Raw genomic sequence first — 15,193 nt, 5'->3', positions numbered from 1 at the left:
ATTTCTTAAGTAGCTGCATAGAGATATGTTTTAAAGGAAAGAGTTTGATTATTTTATAGTGGTCTGCGAAGAAAGAGTTGAAACATGTAGATAGGATGTCTATTAAAGTTCAGCAGCACATTGATAACTAACTTACATTCAATCAGATGCAGTAGAGTGCATTAAGCACCTTGCATTACCCTACTTTGCCGGAGCATGAGTGTCTTCCTTGCCTCCAGCCTGGTTCTAAAGTAGGATCTGCTCAGTATCATGTAATCTATAGCATGAAAGAGGTTCAAAGTTGTTATTCAATTTCAACTTACCAGGAAGTGTAATGCTGTCTGTGTTTCTTTGTGTCCGACCTATCAGGATGGTTGTCACGTTCACTGATTTCTTAAGTGCATTGGGTTTCTTCTGCAGTTTTACCTGCTTCTGAGGCTTGACAATATTTGCCAGACCATCAGACAATAACTGATCAACTTTCAAAGTTAAATTAGATAGAGCAGCTTGAGTTTTAATTTTAACTATTGATTCCACAAGTTCTGTCAGACTTTTCTGAGAACTCTGACTGTCTGGCAGAGGACCTTTGGTCCATGTGGGTATGGGAGCATTCTGTCCACATGCACTTGCAGAAGCATTATGGCATGTCATTGAAAGCTCATGGACAGTTTTGTTAAGCAAAGAGAAACTCACTGAAAGATGGATGGATTTTGCTTCCAGTGCTTTAAATCTGGAAGTTAATACCTTCAGTTGAAGATCAGTATCTTTCTGGTTTGATACCATGTCACCTTTTTTAAATGAAATATAGTAAGGTATAAGTGTCTTGGTCACTTTAGATTCAATGCCTTGCAAACGAGATTCAAACTCTTTGGCAATCTTTGTTGCTGAGAGTATATTTTCTTCTAAATAACTCACGTTTTGCTGACATTTGTTCACCTGGGAAGTGGTTTCATTGAACATTTGATAAATCTTTTGAAAATTTAATGATTTAGTTTCTCATCTTTGGGAAAAGCTGTAAGTGCTTTAGCAATTTGTAAAACAAAATTATACTTCTGATTGTCATTGACCAAAATCTGAATAGAATCATTCAGATGCTGGAACTCAGAAATAAATGTCAAAATGGATTCTATATTTTGGTTATACTCATGAAGCTTAGGATTATCTGTCATAGAACTTAAACTGTCCTTCAACACATAATTATCTTGAACAAAATCCATGGCATTGTTTATGACAGTCATTGTCTTATTTAGGCCATCTTCTGTTTCCAAGACATGGTCACTGATGCGTCTTTCAAAGGCTTCGCCCTGGCTCTGCACTTCATTTCTGAGTAAGTTGTGTCTTTTTGTAATTTCTTTAGTAAGAACATTTAGGCGGTTGATAGCACCAATCAGGTTTTGTAGCTCTCTGCGCGTAACTATGGCTTCCTTTGGCTCGTGTATAACCTGCTGTCGAATAGACGACCTCTGCTCCAGCAAAGGCTGAAGTATCTCCATGTCATATGTCAAATCATTCAGCTGCTCACTTATTTTATCCACCTTGATGTCCATGGGAAAGATAACCTCAGACAATGTTTGGTTTAACACATGCAGATTCTCCTCTGTGTCCTTAAGTTGAAATTTAAAATCATGCCTGCACTTAGATAGCATTTCTTCACATTCTCCCCTGACTGATTCCTTTTCCATCTGCAAACTAATAGTGAGGTTGCTGATCTTACTCTCCTGAGCATGCAAATCACTGAGCATCTGCAGTAGCATCAGACCTTGCTTGCTTGCTGTCTCTTGTAGAATAGAGATATACTTAGTGACATTACTGCTGCCTGATTCCTCAGTGGCAACATTTTCTGTTCCTGATACTTGTTGAACTGATAACAGCTGTGCTTGTGCTTCCTGCATTTTAGAGAGCGTTTCATTGAGGGATTGGTGGTACAGAACAAGCTGTGAGCGCTCTTGTCCTAAAGCTCCTTCCAAGTGAGCCTGCTTGGCTTCTAGCTCCTTGACAGGCTTCTCACAAGTCAAGGCCATTTCCTGCCTAACATTTGTGATGTTGTTCTTTAGATCTGTGATGTCCTTCCATGTGGGTTGATTTTCTTGCATTAAAACCAACTTTTGCTGGGCTGTTACTGAAGCCAAGGAATGGTTCACTTGTAGAACTGCCTGCCTGGTACTTTCCAGGTCTTCTGATAGACTTGACACAGTCTTGAAGAGCTGAGCAATGGTTTCCTGCATGTTATTTTGGAAGGCTTTCAATTGTTCTTTTACTATATTCTTTAACAGATCATCAATGCCTTTTGATTTTAGAGCTACAAAAAACAAGATAATAAATAGTAAAAATACATAATTTTGAATTATAAAGTCATATCTGTGAAGAGGTTAAAATTCTAAGACCAAACACTAACTACATATACTAATGTACTAATGAAAATAATCCTTCCATGCCTATATTTGTGACATTTGAAAAATTCACTTTTCATAAGTGAATCACTTTTCATAAGACAATCACTTTCTTGACCGGTAAATCTGACATGAAGAATCAGTTACCATGTATAACACACTAACACTGTAAACCAAAAGTTCTATGGTCAAAAGGAAAAAAAGGAACTGCTATTTACTCCAGACAGAGATGGCTCTACAGCAATCCTAGGTCTTCGTGTGAAGGAAAATAAATCACACTGGGCTTTTTGTCTGAGTAGATACCTGTTGTTAGTATATGACTGTATTATCAAGTGTCCACTAATTATACGCAGCACTTACATTATGAACTCATGAATGCTAAAAATTCACAGAGAAAAACTTTAATAAGTTGATGGAAAATATAGATATCCATGCCACTTAACAATGGTTTATAATAACAAGTAGTAAAATGAGTATGTTTTATAAAATGAGTGAAACTCACATTAAACCAGGAATTTATGATATGTTTATAATGTTTTGCATAATAAAAGGAAACTTGACAGTAGTGAACACTTAATAGTGTTCCTAGCACCTTAAACATACCTGATAACACATTGGGGCTGTGTGAAACAAGAAAGCAAGAAGGAAAAAAAGAAAGTGTGAGAGAGAGAGAGGAGGGATGGAGGGAAGGAGGAAGGAAGGGAGGAAGGGAGGAAGGAAGAAAGAGAAAGAAAGGGAAGGGAAGAGGTAGAAGAAGAAAGGGAGCAGGTTGGGAGGGGGGAGGAAAATGGCATGAATTATTTCAAACAACTTAAGTAAAAAGTGAATATTTGAGAAGTCTAAAACAAACAAAACCAAAAACCAACCAAACAAACAAACAAAAGATACTATCTCATACAGAAACAATAGGAAAAATAAAACATATACTTACAAAGTCTAGCTACAAATAATTATAAATGGAAGAAATGTTCATTAAAATGTACAAAAAGAAGCACATTGATCATCATATGAGATTCAAATAACAAAGAAATTTTAAAAATGAAAGATGTTCACAGGGGACCACTGCCCCAGCAGTTAAAGTTCTCACGTAGCCAGTTCACAAAGTTGGTGAGTAGGCTCCATGGTCTTGTGTTTTTATAAAGTATTTAGCACACATAAAAACTCACATAAAATTATTGTAAAAGAGAAATTTTAAAAGAAAAAAAAAGTCCTTCTTGAATATCTAGAAATTAGCTATTCTGGTTCAACCCCCCACACCCATAAACTGTACTACTGGAAATATATTCTCTAATATTAGGGTTGCTAAATACAGAAAGGCACAAAAGAACAAAAATACAAAACACATGAAGTATCATTTACTAAAACATGGCAGCAAAGTATGATGAAAGGCTAAATTAGAAAAGTTTAAATAGCTACTGTTGGACCCCAAAGTTTAGGGTCTCAAGTGGGCGCCCCAAGAACCAGACTCCAGTTCAGTTGATGCAATAGCAGGAGGATTTATTAAACTTCTGTACAGAAGGGCTCCTTTGCTCCCAAGAGCAAGAGTCGTATCTTACTGCAGCCCCATAAGGGCTTATAAAGGAAAAACCCACAAAACCCACAAGATTATAATTCCCATACAGTTTCATTTCACAAGATCATGGTCTGGTTACAGAGTGATCACAGAGAGGGTACAGATATATCAACAGGTACATTCTTCCTGAAACCTCAAGGGGGGATATCAGGGCGGGAGTGGAGTTTACACAAAGGTCACAGTGGTCCTTCCTGGAGCATTTGCAACTATCCCAGACACAGTTGAGCACATCTCTTAACAGAAATCTCTTTACATTGTTATATGGTTGCAGGGGAGATTGAACAATGGCTAAGTCAGGTTGCCCTTGGAACTAGAGTTTTAGTTTCTCATTTCCTGGTGCTTGAAGTTTCTCTTTTCCTGAGGCTTGGGGTGTAAGCCTGAAGGGCTAGGGTCTTTCACTACAATAGGGAGAAATTATACAAAAGTAGTTTGTTCTTTTTAGTTATAAACAAGTCAGAAGTATTGGCTATCATTTTGCCAGTTACCCATTTATTTAACAAATATTTTGTGAAAGTATTTCTATATCATACGTGGATAGTAAAATATGACAACTTAAAGTGTAAGGCAATTGTAAGGCACTACTCCATAGCACAAATATGTCTGTACTCTCTACAGGATAATTTAGCCATTTCTGGTTAGTTGAAATTGTGGTCAATTCTTGCAGCTTCTAAAATGTGATATACAATAAAATTCCTATACCTGTTAGGGTTAGTTTTTGAATTTGTGACTTCATGTTAATCACCCACAATGCTTTGAGGATTGAGAAGGAAAAATAAAATTTAAGACTTTTTGAGTTAGCTAGCTGCAAAAAATTGCTGATAGAGGTTTAATTCCAACTATTAAAAAAATGACATGATCAGAAGGTCAGGGTATGAATGACAGGTCTGTCATAATGCATAGGTAAGATCAGTATAGATCTTGCTGAAGGATATTAGGACAAGATGAAAATATACTTGGTTCCCTAGCTATCATTCTTTAAGATACCCTTGGGAAAATAACAAAGGAAATTTCAAAATCATAGCAGTGTTCTAAAAGACATCAAATAAAACATTAGTTCAAAATCATGTTTCATGATAGCGTTTTTTCATCTGCATTTCTACAACTCATTGGTAGAGAAACATTCACCTAAATTTCTGAGTTTACAAAAACATGTCACCATGCTTCATGTTAATACCTGTGCGGGGTAGCTCTCTAAAATCTACTTGACTTTGTTTCATGTAACTTAAATGTCATTCTTGTTGTTATTATTGATAATCACTCCTTTCAAAGTTTTAGATTATAATATAGTTGCATCATTTTCCCCTTTTTATGTGTTCCTTTTTGTAACATCAACAAAACTCTTTTCTAACAACCATGATGGCCTCAATCTAACTACAGCCAAACACAAGTTAAGCTGTAACTAGGTACAAAATGCTAATGAAGTGAGTATTACAAAATGTATTTCAATACACAATTATTTTGAAGTTACATATTTAAAATTACCTTGTTAAAGATATCTTTACTATCTAATCTGAAGCAAAGATCTAAAAGTGACAGGAGAGAATGTCACTGAGTAATGTGTTTTGTGTCTTAACTGAATGAATTTCTTATTTTGTTTCCCTTTTACCTTTTAGAAGAGATTGGAATTCCTTGCCTTTGTCTTCACCAATCTTCCCTTCTAGTGAGAGGTATGCCTTCCTCATGTCATCTGCTGCCAGGGACACATTGTCAACCTTCTTCTGCAGAAGTGTCAGCTTCCTTGCCTGCTGGCTCATTTGCTCTGCCATTTTTTGAATCACAGCTGCATGCAGAAGAGAGAGATTTGGGACCATTAAGATAATAGACTTAACACCTGTCAAAATTTATGACATATAAAGAAAATTCAAGTACACCGTATTGGTGCTCGTAGATTTGAGAGCATAGACTTCACTTCAGTGGCAACATGAACGATGGAGCAACTTCAGGGGATACAGTGACAAGAGCATTTTAATATCTTTAATTTGTACATTTTAAAGTCTTCTCATAATTTGTCTTTAAAAATTCTTAGCTCTATCATCACATTCTGGATAAATAAAAATATTGAGGGTTGGAAAGTCAAAGGAAGGGGGCTCTCTGTCACCCAGCTGATGGCCCGTTTCTGCTCTTAAACCATGTCCCAGCCCTAAACGTATACGATCTTATATATGCATGGCATTGTAGTTGTTCAAGTGCTTCGCTGTTTACTGAAGTCTTCCTTGGTAAGAGGCAGATCTCAATTTTGAGTGAATCATTCTGTACAACATCAATACTCACTACTCCTTTACACACACATTATACTGATTCAAAGACTTGCCAGTAGTTTACAGATACCAAGTCACGATATAAAGTAAAGGACAATTTCTAGGAGGTTGCCCAAATTCACTCTTTAAAGTTAATTCGTTGCATTTTCATCCAAAATAACAGATTTTACTATGGCATTTCCTATATATTTATTAGTATTTCATTCATATTCAACTTTAATTACCGACCTCATTGTCACCATTTTCCTTCTTGAAAGCCTCCTTCCTCCCAAACAACTTCTCCTTCAGTCATGTCTTCTGATTGATGTCTGTCTATCTATCTATCTATCTATCTATCTATCTATCTAATATATATATGATATATATAATATATACATGTATATACATTTACACATACATCCTATATGTGAGTATATATAAATATATGTGTCACATGTGAAAGAAAACATGTTGTTTGTCTTTCTTAGTCTGGATTATTTTTCTTAACATGATGATCTGTTGCATTTTTTTTAAAAAAAGATTCCTTTAAATATAATTTTTCAATTGAATGCCTTGCTTTGTTTACCAAAATCTATGCCAATCATACTATTGCAGAGATGATATTGGCCCTAACTGACTTTGTTTTGGGGCTAAAGTTAAGCCTGAGATGGCAAAGTACTATATGAGAACAGAAAACACATCTCCGGCTGAGTTTTGATCAGTACAAGTTCTTAGGTAACCAACCATTTTCCAAAGTTATCAGTACCCCTTTGTGGTCTCTTATCAGCCAAACCAGCCTTCCCAGCTCTTTTAACTCAGTGGAGTTGCTCCTTCTACATCAAACAAAAGCTGAATTTATTTTTGGAGAACTGTTCTGTTTCCCTGGATGTGTGATCGCAGCATTTTTAGTCACCTGGGCTTGTGCATGGAATTTTCCCCCCACTACTTTATGAAAATCTTCTTCCCCTGGGAACCTACAACCTAGTGCAGTTTCTCCAAACAATTAGCAACCGCAGAACAGGATTGAGAAGTGTGTTAATCCATCACCACTGAAATGGTGTTGACAGTTATTGGGTTGAAGGTGACAGTAATTACAGTCTAGGACCTGGGTCGCCATAGTCTTGCTTCTGCTGTTGCTGGGGCTGCTGGGCCGTTCCTTGGTCAACAGCTGTGTGACTTTCAGCCTGGTTACTGTGTGCCAGTTGCTGCTGTTCTTCAGCTAGACAAAAGCAGAGAGAGTATAAAGTGTTAGCATTGGAAGGGCCTCCTGTTTTCCAGTCCTGAGTGAGAATGGGGCCAGCATTCATTTTCCTGTGTCACGAAGCATGATGATGAGGCTGAGTGCAAACTATTGCACCCTATTCATAGGACAAGGTAATGCCACATGCAGTTGGAAGTTGGGGCTATAATTTTGTCTCGGGAAAAAAATTACTCAAAATTCATGCAGGTGAAAAATGGATGGAAGCCTTTACAGATGTAGCCTATGAAACTGGTGAACATTACGATCCATTATGGTAAAAGCGACAGCAGCCTTGTAAGTAGACTGATTTTTCACTAATGCATTTTCCAACTGGTGATTGTTGGAAGGAAGGAAAGTGGCATATTCTTTCCAGCTAGACACCAAATCAGCTATTTAATTAATAGTGCCATTTAAGTGAGTTGTTCCAAGATCAAAAAGTAATACATAGTTTCTGATAAACTAATGGTAAAATTAAACAATTACAGTCATATCTCCAAGACGATCAACCCATAAAGTCAGTGACATTCCACAAAACCAGAAATCTTTATACCTATATTTAAGGAGCATAATTTCTTACAAATCCAATAATTTACATGTTTCTGTAATATTTATCTGAGGAAACAATTTTAAGAGATTCATTTAAAATTAAAATATTAAGCACTTCAACAATACATTTTTAAGTTACAGACTTCTAGTGAACAAATTTATTGACTGGTGCCTGCGCACAGATATGTGCAAATATATGTTTGGTGTTTATCTGGATTTATTTCCCTATGAAATTCTGTGTCAATGAAACTGCCATTGTGGTGCATGTTAATGACACCCATGATGCACAAGCGGCCTTGCTGACAATCCTGAAGCTTTCCTACTCCCTAAAACATGATGTAGGTTTGGTATTAATTTGGGTTTGTCTCCATTGTTCTGTTGAATTTTGCAGTACTGTTCTTCAAGGACTTGGGCTAAATCAATGAATTACCATTTGTCTACAGTTTGTTTTGATGCCTCTTACCACCCTAACTGAGAAGTTATTTAGTAGAATAAATTGGTGCAGAGCTTGGAGAGAAGTATAGTGATTTAAGAATTAGGGTAAGGAGGGGAAAGTATTAATCTCCTGTTATGACCCAGTAATAAGGCTCTTATGATCTGAATTCAAATTGATTTATGCAAAGGTATTTCTGAAATAACAGTGCAACTCTCCTGTCATGGCTCTTCTGGGGGTGGGATAACAAATCGTGTTTCTAACAGTTTGCTTCTCGGTCCACTCAAGTGCATAACTAAAGAATAAATAATGGTTTTCAAACTGTAGTCTCTGCAGTGACCGTGAAAACATTCCCTGGGGAAATCTGAACCTATAGCTTCAGGACCCTACCCCATTTTAAGAAACCCTGACATGGAGCAGCAATCTTCTTTTACCAAGCTGGTCACGGGACTCTGATGCATGCTAAGGCTTGTGAACCACTGGAGTGAAGCATCACTATCAGTCTTCTTCTGCAAGCCCACCTTGTCACAGGCCCACGTTTCTCTGAGCAGTGAGGAGTGTCCAGACCATAAACTGTAAGTACTGATAGCAAGATGAGCCAATTTTGGGTACAAGAGGGTTTGAGTGGCCTTTCCAGTTCCTTACTGCTTATCTCCTGGAGCTAGACCACAGAAAGAAAAGGTACTAGTGCATTTGAAAGTGAGTGAGGCATTGCATTAGGAGCTAAAGCACGGTCAGAGTGGCCAGGGCCATGGCAGTATGACACAGGCTAATTACCGCGGAAACTTTCTCACGTTCAGCTTTCTATACATATCATGAGTCTTTGTTGTTGCTCTCTACTGTTTTAGCATACCGTTGGCTTTTTTTGTTTCTTTAACTTTATTACCAATAGAAACTATTTGTCTCTACTGACTTGGAAACACTAAAATATTCCTGCTTTTCCAATTCCTCTTTTAGGACTGTGGTTCATTGGACCTATGCTGAGCAACTGGGCACATGTATCTTTTAAAATTTTTAAATCTTTAGGTGATTTTGATTTCATGGGTCTGGTTAGATCTACTGACTTAGAAAAGAAGTGAAAGATTTTTCAAATCTAATAAAATTTATTGATACAAGGCAGAAAAATTTTCTGTTTTCATGCTAAAATTGAAATACAAAAGTCAGTCTTCATGGATTCTTAAATAGGATCCCAGTTATGACCAGAAAATGTTTCAGAGGCATGATTTATTGCAAGTCTAACGAGTCAAAACCATGTGGCAATCATTCCATAAAGAAGCAGGCCATTATAAAAAGTGGCATTGGCAGGAACTGTTCACGATCTCTCAGTTCTGTCATGTACACGTTATCATTCTCTCTGTGGTTCAGATAATAGGGCTGAGCAAATGGGGTGTGGAACATGAAAGATGCTTTTGCTGTCGCCCCAGAAATCACATCTAAAGTCTACTTATAACTCAAAATTCCTCAGAAGTAAACTCCTTTCCATCCTAAAGCTAGGCTGCCAGTCTTCATTCCTACCTAGCTGCATACATGCTCCCCACTCCAGATTCTAGTCACGATGAATCAATGTGGCTTATCAACTGCAAACTACTGAACCGTGTCTTTCAGCAAATACATAATAATAACATACAACAACTGATGTCATTAATCTTAAAATTGTGGTATCAATTTATTTCAAGTTAATTGTGTATATGTGATTATTCATATACATATACAAAGATGTATTCTTCGGGATATATGATGAATGGAATTCCAACCCAGCACCATCTGACTGCAGTTAATAGTTTTACCTCAGGAAACTGGAAGTAAAAACATCTTTAATATTATTAATAATATAGCCATAGAGAAGAACATTCAAGAAAAAAATTTTTCTATGAATTGTGCTTGTGAAAATATAGCTAAGTCAGGTGGTGTATAGCTGTTATCCAAATGCTTGATAGGTGAGACAGGAAGATTGTCAAGAGTTCCAGGCCTTGCTGGGCTAAAGAACAACTCAGTCTGAAACAAACAAACAAAATACCACTGATGTGAAGTAAAGAAAAAAAGAGTATACTGAATTTTCCACACAAATAGAGCAATAGAGCAAGACGAGAAAGTCAGCCTGGAGACTCAGACATGGCTTCAGAGAGAATCCTGTTGCTGTCATTCACCATTTTAGACATCATAGATGGAGACAGGATGAATATGGTGTCAGCAAGCATTTGAGCATAGTTGTGCTGGGGTTCAAATATATGCACCACATAATGTAGCAAACATATGGCCGTCTAAATACAGAAGAGGGACAGAAAGCAGAGAGAGCTCATGCTACATATTCAAACATGAAACACTACAAGGATGTTTGGTCTTCAGTAGTAGCCTTTGGGACCAAGGCATTTTGTAAATTATTCCCCTTGTAAATAATTTCACATATATATGATATGAAAATGTCTATATTTGAGACATATGCTATTGGAAATACATTATTTGAGATTCCCATATATTTGAAACAAAATATAATGTGATCAGTTGCTTGAGAAAATGAGAGCTTTTCTTTGAAATTAAATGTGTGTGACACAGCTACAAAATTAATAAATGTTGCTTCATCGATGTTGCCCTAACTATGACTAAATGGTGCTCACACGGCTCTAAGAAGTAACTACATTTGGGATTGCTCTAAGAATTTTTATGATTCAGCTGTCCAGGAAGATGAGCAACATTTAAAAGCATAAAGCTTTTGTAGATTGAAAAACATAAATATTATCACTTTTCTTTCAGTAGAGCCCAGAAGAGCAGGACATCCAGAGCATCAGCATTAATAGACATTGCACATGTACAGAGACCTTGAGTCACACAACGGATCTGGATTTGAGTGAGTATTCTTCAGAGACAGTGAGAACAGTTTCCTATGTTTAATCAAAAGGGACATTTTGCTGGTGTCATTCATGGCCAAAGGAAAAGCATGTCAGTAGCCAGGAGGCAACAGCAAGTTTATCAGGGATGATTTAAACCACTACATGCATTCTATATGGTAGAGGGGGACTGTTTGGGATTTGAGTAGATGGATTTTCTCTAGCATTATGGTTGTCCCTGTACTTCCCAGTTCAGCCCAACCCTAAATATTCAGGAAGTAAGAAGTCCAGCTACGGTGTAAACTGGGAAACAGAAAGGAAGATAGCATTGAACACTAAAGTCTAATTTTCTATTGACCTTGGGGTAAAAACAGTTATAAACTTTCAACATTCATGAACACTAGAAAGATGGTTTTGTGATATAAACAGAGAAATAGACAGTGATGGATTAGAGAAAGCAGAAGTCTTGAAACAGGAAATGAGGTACATGAGGTCAAATCTTTTTTCAGTTAGTGACAAGTAGAAGAGAAAAGGAAGCTGTCAGAGCCAGTGGGAAGTTTGCTCCTACACGTACTTGCCCCAAGCCTGACCACATGGGCACCTTACCTCAGTTCAGAACAAGGGACAATAAATACACAGAGGCATCAAACGGACGTCTTTAGTTTCTTAACACATTCTACTGTTAGATGATTTAGACCTCTATGGTAGAATATTCAACCTTTTTAGTTTTAACATTTTGGTGAAGTTTTAAAAAGACTGATAGGAAGAAAAATACAATTGAGTGATAAATTTCCAATATCCTTATGCATGTGTGCATCCACACAAACTAGGTGGCAAAATTGTCCTCCAAATTGCAGGGGGTTAAAGATCACACAAAGATCTTTGAGATCTGGTGGTCACATGAACCTCTCTGTTCTGGAGCTCATTTGCTGAGGTCCCTGCCAAAGCTGTTAAAAACTTGAAATTCCTGTTTTACAAATTCAATAATTCATGTTTTCTTTTCCTGACTGTGTATGCCAACTAGAGTTCAATATTTCCATTCATCCTAATTTATATCTGGGGATTTTGACCAGCAGCTGCAGAGAGCTGATAGAATCTCTGACAGTCTGCTGCTTTCCTGTGATGAGGAACCTGGTTGATCGATGTTCTTTTATTTTTCATTTAGCAATCTTTCTGTCTCCCCAGATATAGTCTCCACACCAAGGACTGTAGAGGTTTTCCTGGCAATCTGTCTGCCCTTTCACAGAAACACAGACTGCTTGGTTCCGTGGATGCAGATCTCTAGGTTTCTTTCCTTTGTCCTCTTTATGTGACAGATGCAGTTACAGAGAAGCACTAACTGAAGCCAGCAGACTGTGAGGAAGGTTGTGTACCTGTTTTGAAAGGCAACTTCAGATTTTATTTGTGCTCCTTTGGTCTTAGTTTCTCCCTGCAATGCAAACTCTGACACTGGTGATCAAGAACTCAGAAGCAAGGTCAGCAGATGTCAGGAGCAACAGCTTTCTTATTAGGTGTTTTTATTTTTTCTCTTTAATTAAACAGATTTTATTTGCAAGTTGTTTTTTTGTTGTTTGTTTTTTAGATGTTTTTCTTGAGTCTTTTGAGGCATATGGAGGAAGTCGTTAATGTCAAACTCAGTAAGGAGTATGCTCTCTCTCCTGCTTATTGCCAAAAGCCTTCCTGTGTGGCTTGACAAGACAGACTTCTAGCTGATCCTGCAGCATCAGGTTAACTGGCAAGGGGATGCTCAGTGTGCTCACAAAGATGCATTAGGTAAGATGAATAGGCAGCTTGGTATACCAAGGCTCTGAGAGTCAATGTCCTTTAGTCAGACACTGCATAATGTTACAGATCAAGAAGCTCACAAAACATAACATGCATGTTTTCTTAAGACAGAAAACAGTGAAGAATACTGGACAGAAAACAGTGAAGAATACTGGAAAAAAACAGTTTTGTGACAATATAAGAAACACAATTTTTCCTCATTTAAATAGTATACATTTCAACATGGTGAATTTGGAATGTATTTTAAAATAATCTCACTACAGAAATCTTGTATTTAAAAGGTTAGTTCAAGCATTTTTATAACTGACTGAATTTTCTCACATTTGTAAAATAAAATATTTTTCCTGTGTTTATAATGTACCATAAGGGGTCAATTTATTCCATATCTGCACATGTCTTTTCAGTATTCATAATTTCTGTGATAGATATTTTAAAATGTAATTTTATAGATCTTTCTTTAGTAAATCTGTGTGGGCTCTAATGTTGAACAGATTTGCAAAAAGGATCCTCTCAAAACTAACATCAATTGAACATAAATTACTTTATTTTGTGATATAATAGAAAATCATAATTGCCTTGTTCCACTTCAGAATATTTTAGAGACATCTACTGGAGAGGCATGGAATTGCAAATTTTATTTTATAAGCATAAGTGGTATATCACTACAGACAATTAAAAAATGTCTCTAATAAAATATTGCAAAATAAGTTTCTCCCTAAAGGGAAAGATGGAAAGATTTGTGACCAAGTCCAGAAGGCATAACCATATGAAAACTATTGCTTTGATGTTAGACCTAATATTCGTTTTTTTCGCCCTAAAGTTCCAGTCACCTAATTAAAAAGAGAAAAAAAGATTCCTTTTGATACTATCCTATTTTAGTGGGTAAGCTACCACTAGAACACAGTGTTCTGATTATTTGTGCTAAAGTACATACAGAGCAAATGAGCACATTAGAAGAGGGCTGGGGAAAAATGCCCAGTGGGTTTGATAAGCAGCATCTCTTGCTGACACCCAAAAGATGGATTTCTGACAAAAGAGGAGGAAAAGCTGGGAAGAGGTGGGTGCTCTTGGGGAAGGATAAGGAGGACAGTCCAACTGTCAACACATCTACTGATGTTTATCATATGTTGAAACCATTACTCTACTGCAATCAAATTAAGAGGAAATTATATTTACATTATGAAATTCATTTTGTTTCTGGAGATGGGAAGCAGAGATTTATAAAATGTGTGTGGTACTTTACACATTTTTCTATGAATAAATAGTCCAATGATACTTTGATGGATAAGCCCTGAAATAATTGCTATTCTACCTACATAACCAGGTATCTACGTAACAAACTGCAGAGGCCTCAGCAGAAGTTTAAAGAATGGATCGGCCAGATTGATCATTCTTGCCCTTTTGAGGCAGTCTGCCACACGGCACATCATAGGTAGTGCTGTCACACACTCTATTCTTATGGGGACAACATGATCTACTGTATAAAAATGAAAGGCTGGTGCCATATTTATTAAGTGTAATGGGTGAGGGGACAGCTTGGGATGTCACTGAGTAGGTATCAGAAGGGTAAAATGTGAAGGAGGAAATAAGTCAGGAGAGAGCTAGTTAACATGAGATGGTGGCTCTTGATGCTACCAATATCAACTATACTCATAAAAAATGCAAGTCCTTGGTGGACTACAATGAAAATAAGAGACAAATGGCCAGGATTCTGTCTGAGCAACATGACATTCTTTTAGAATCAAAGCTATGTTAGAATTGACTATATGACAATTTGAAATAATTGGGCAAACCTGCCACCCTAGCCTTATTTCCACATACGTTTGTATAGAAAAGATGCCTCTCCATAACAGATTAATCAGCAGACTCTGGCTTTTTGTGTAGCTTAAATTAGGTGACTATGACAGGAGGTCATCACTGAAGCTTTTCTGGGACTTCCTTTGCTGATGTATTGAAACAGAAAACTGCAAATCTAATATTAAAGATATCCCTAGGTGGCTTCTAGGAAGAATTTGAGGTGCCATTCACCACAGACTATAAACCACTTACATTTAAACCCTTGGTAATCCCTGTAAGAAGCCAATGACAGTATAGAACAGGTACTCAAATGATCACTTTGTTTTGCTTTTTGCGGGTATATTTACCATCCTGGAGCTCTGTAGCTTCTTCCAGCTACATGCATGTA

The 15,193-nt window shown here is 37.0% G+C and overlaps 1 protein-coding gene across 1 annotated transcript in view; it reads right to left on the bottom strand.

Moving 5' to 3' along the window:
- Mmrn1 (multimerin 1) overlaps nucleotides 1-15,193 on the bottom strand; it is a 46,460-nt gene that overhangs the window by 15,137 nt on the left and 16,130 nt on the right. The window contains 4 exon segments of the mRNA XM_028889271.2: nucleotides 303-965; nucleotides 968-2,278; nucleotides 5,549-5,722; nucleotides 7,285-7,398. Coding sequence (XP_028745104.1) covers nucleotides 303-965; nucleotides 968-2,278; nucleotides 5,549-5,722; nucleotides 7,285-7,398 — 2,262 coding nt within the window.

The sequence above is a fragment of the Peromyscus leucopus genome, chromosome 3 (genome assembly GCF_004664715.2).
Source record: "Peromyscus leucopus breed LL Stock chromosome 3, UCI_PerLeu_2.1, whole genome shotgun sequence".
In the NCBI taxonomy this organism is placed as follows: Eukaryota; Metazoa; Chordata; class Mammalia; order Rodentia; family Cricetidae; genus Peromyscus; species Peromyscus leucopus.
This window is presented reverse-complemented; position numbering and strand designations above follow the sequence as displayed.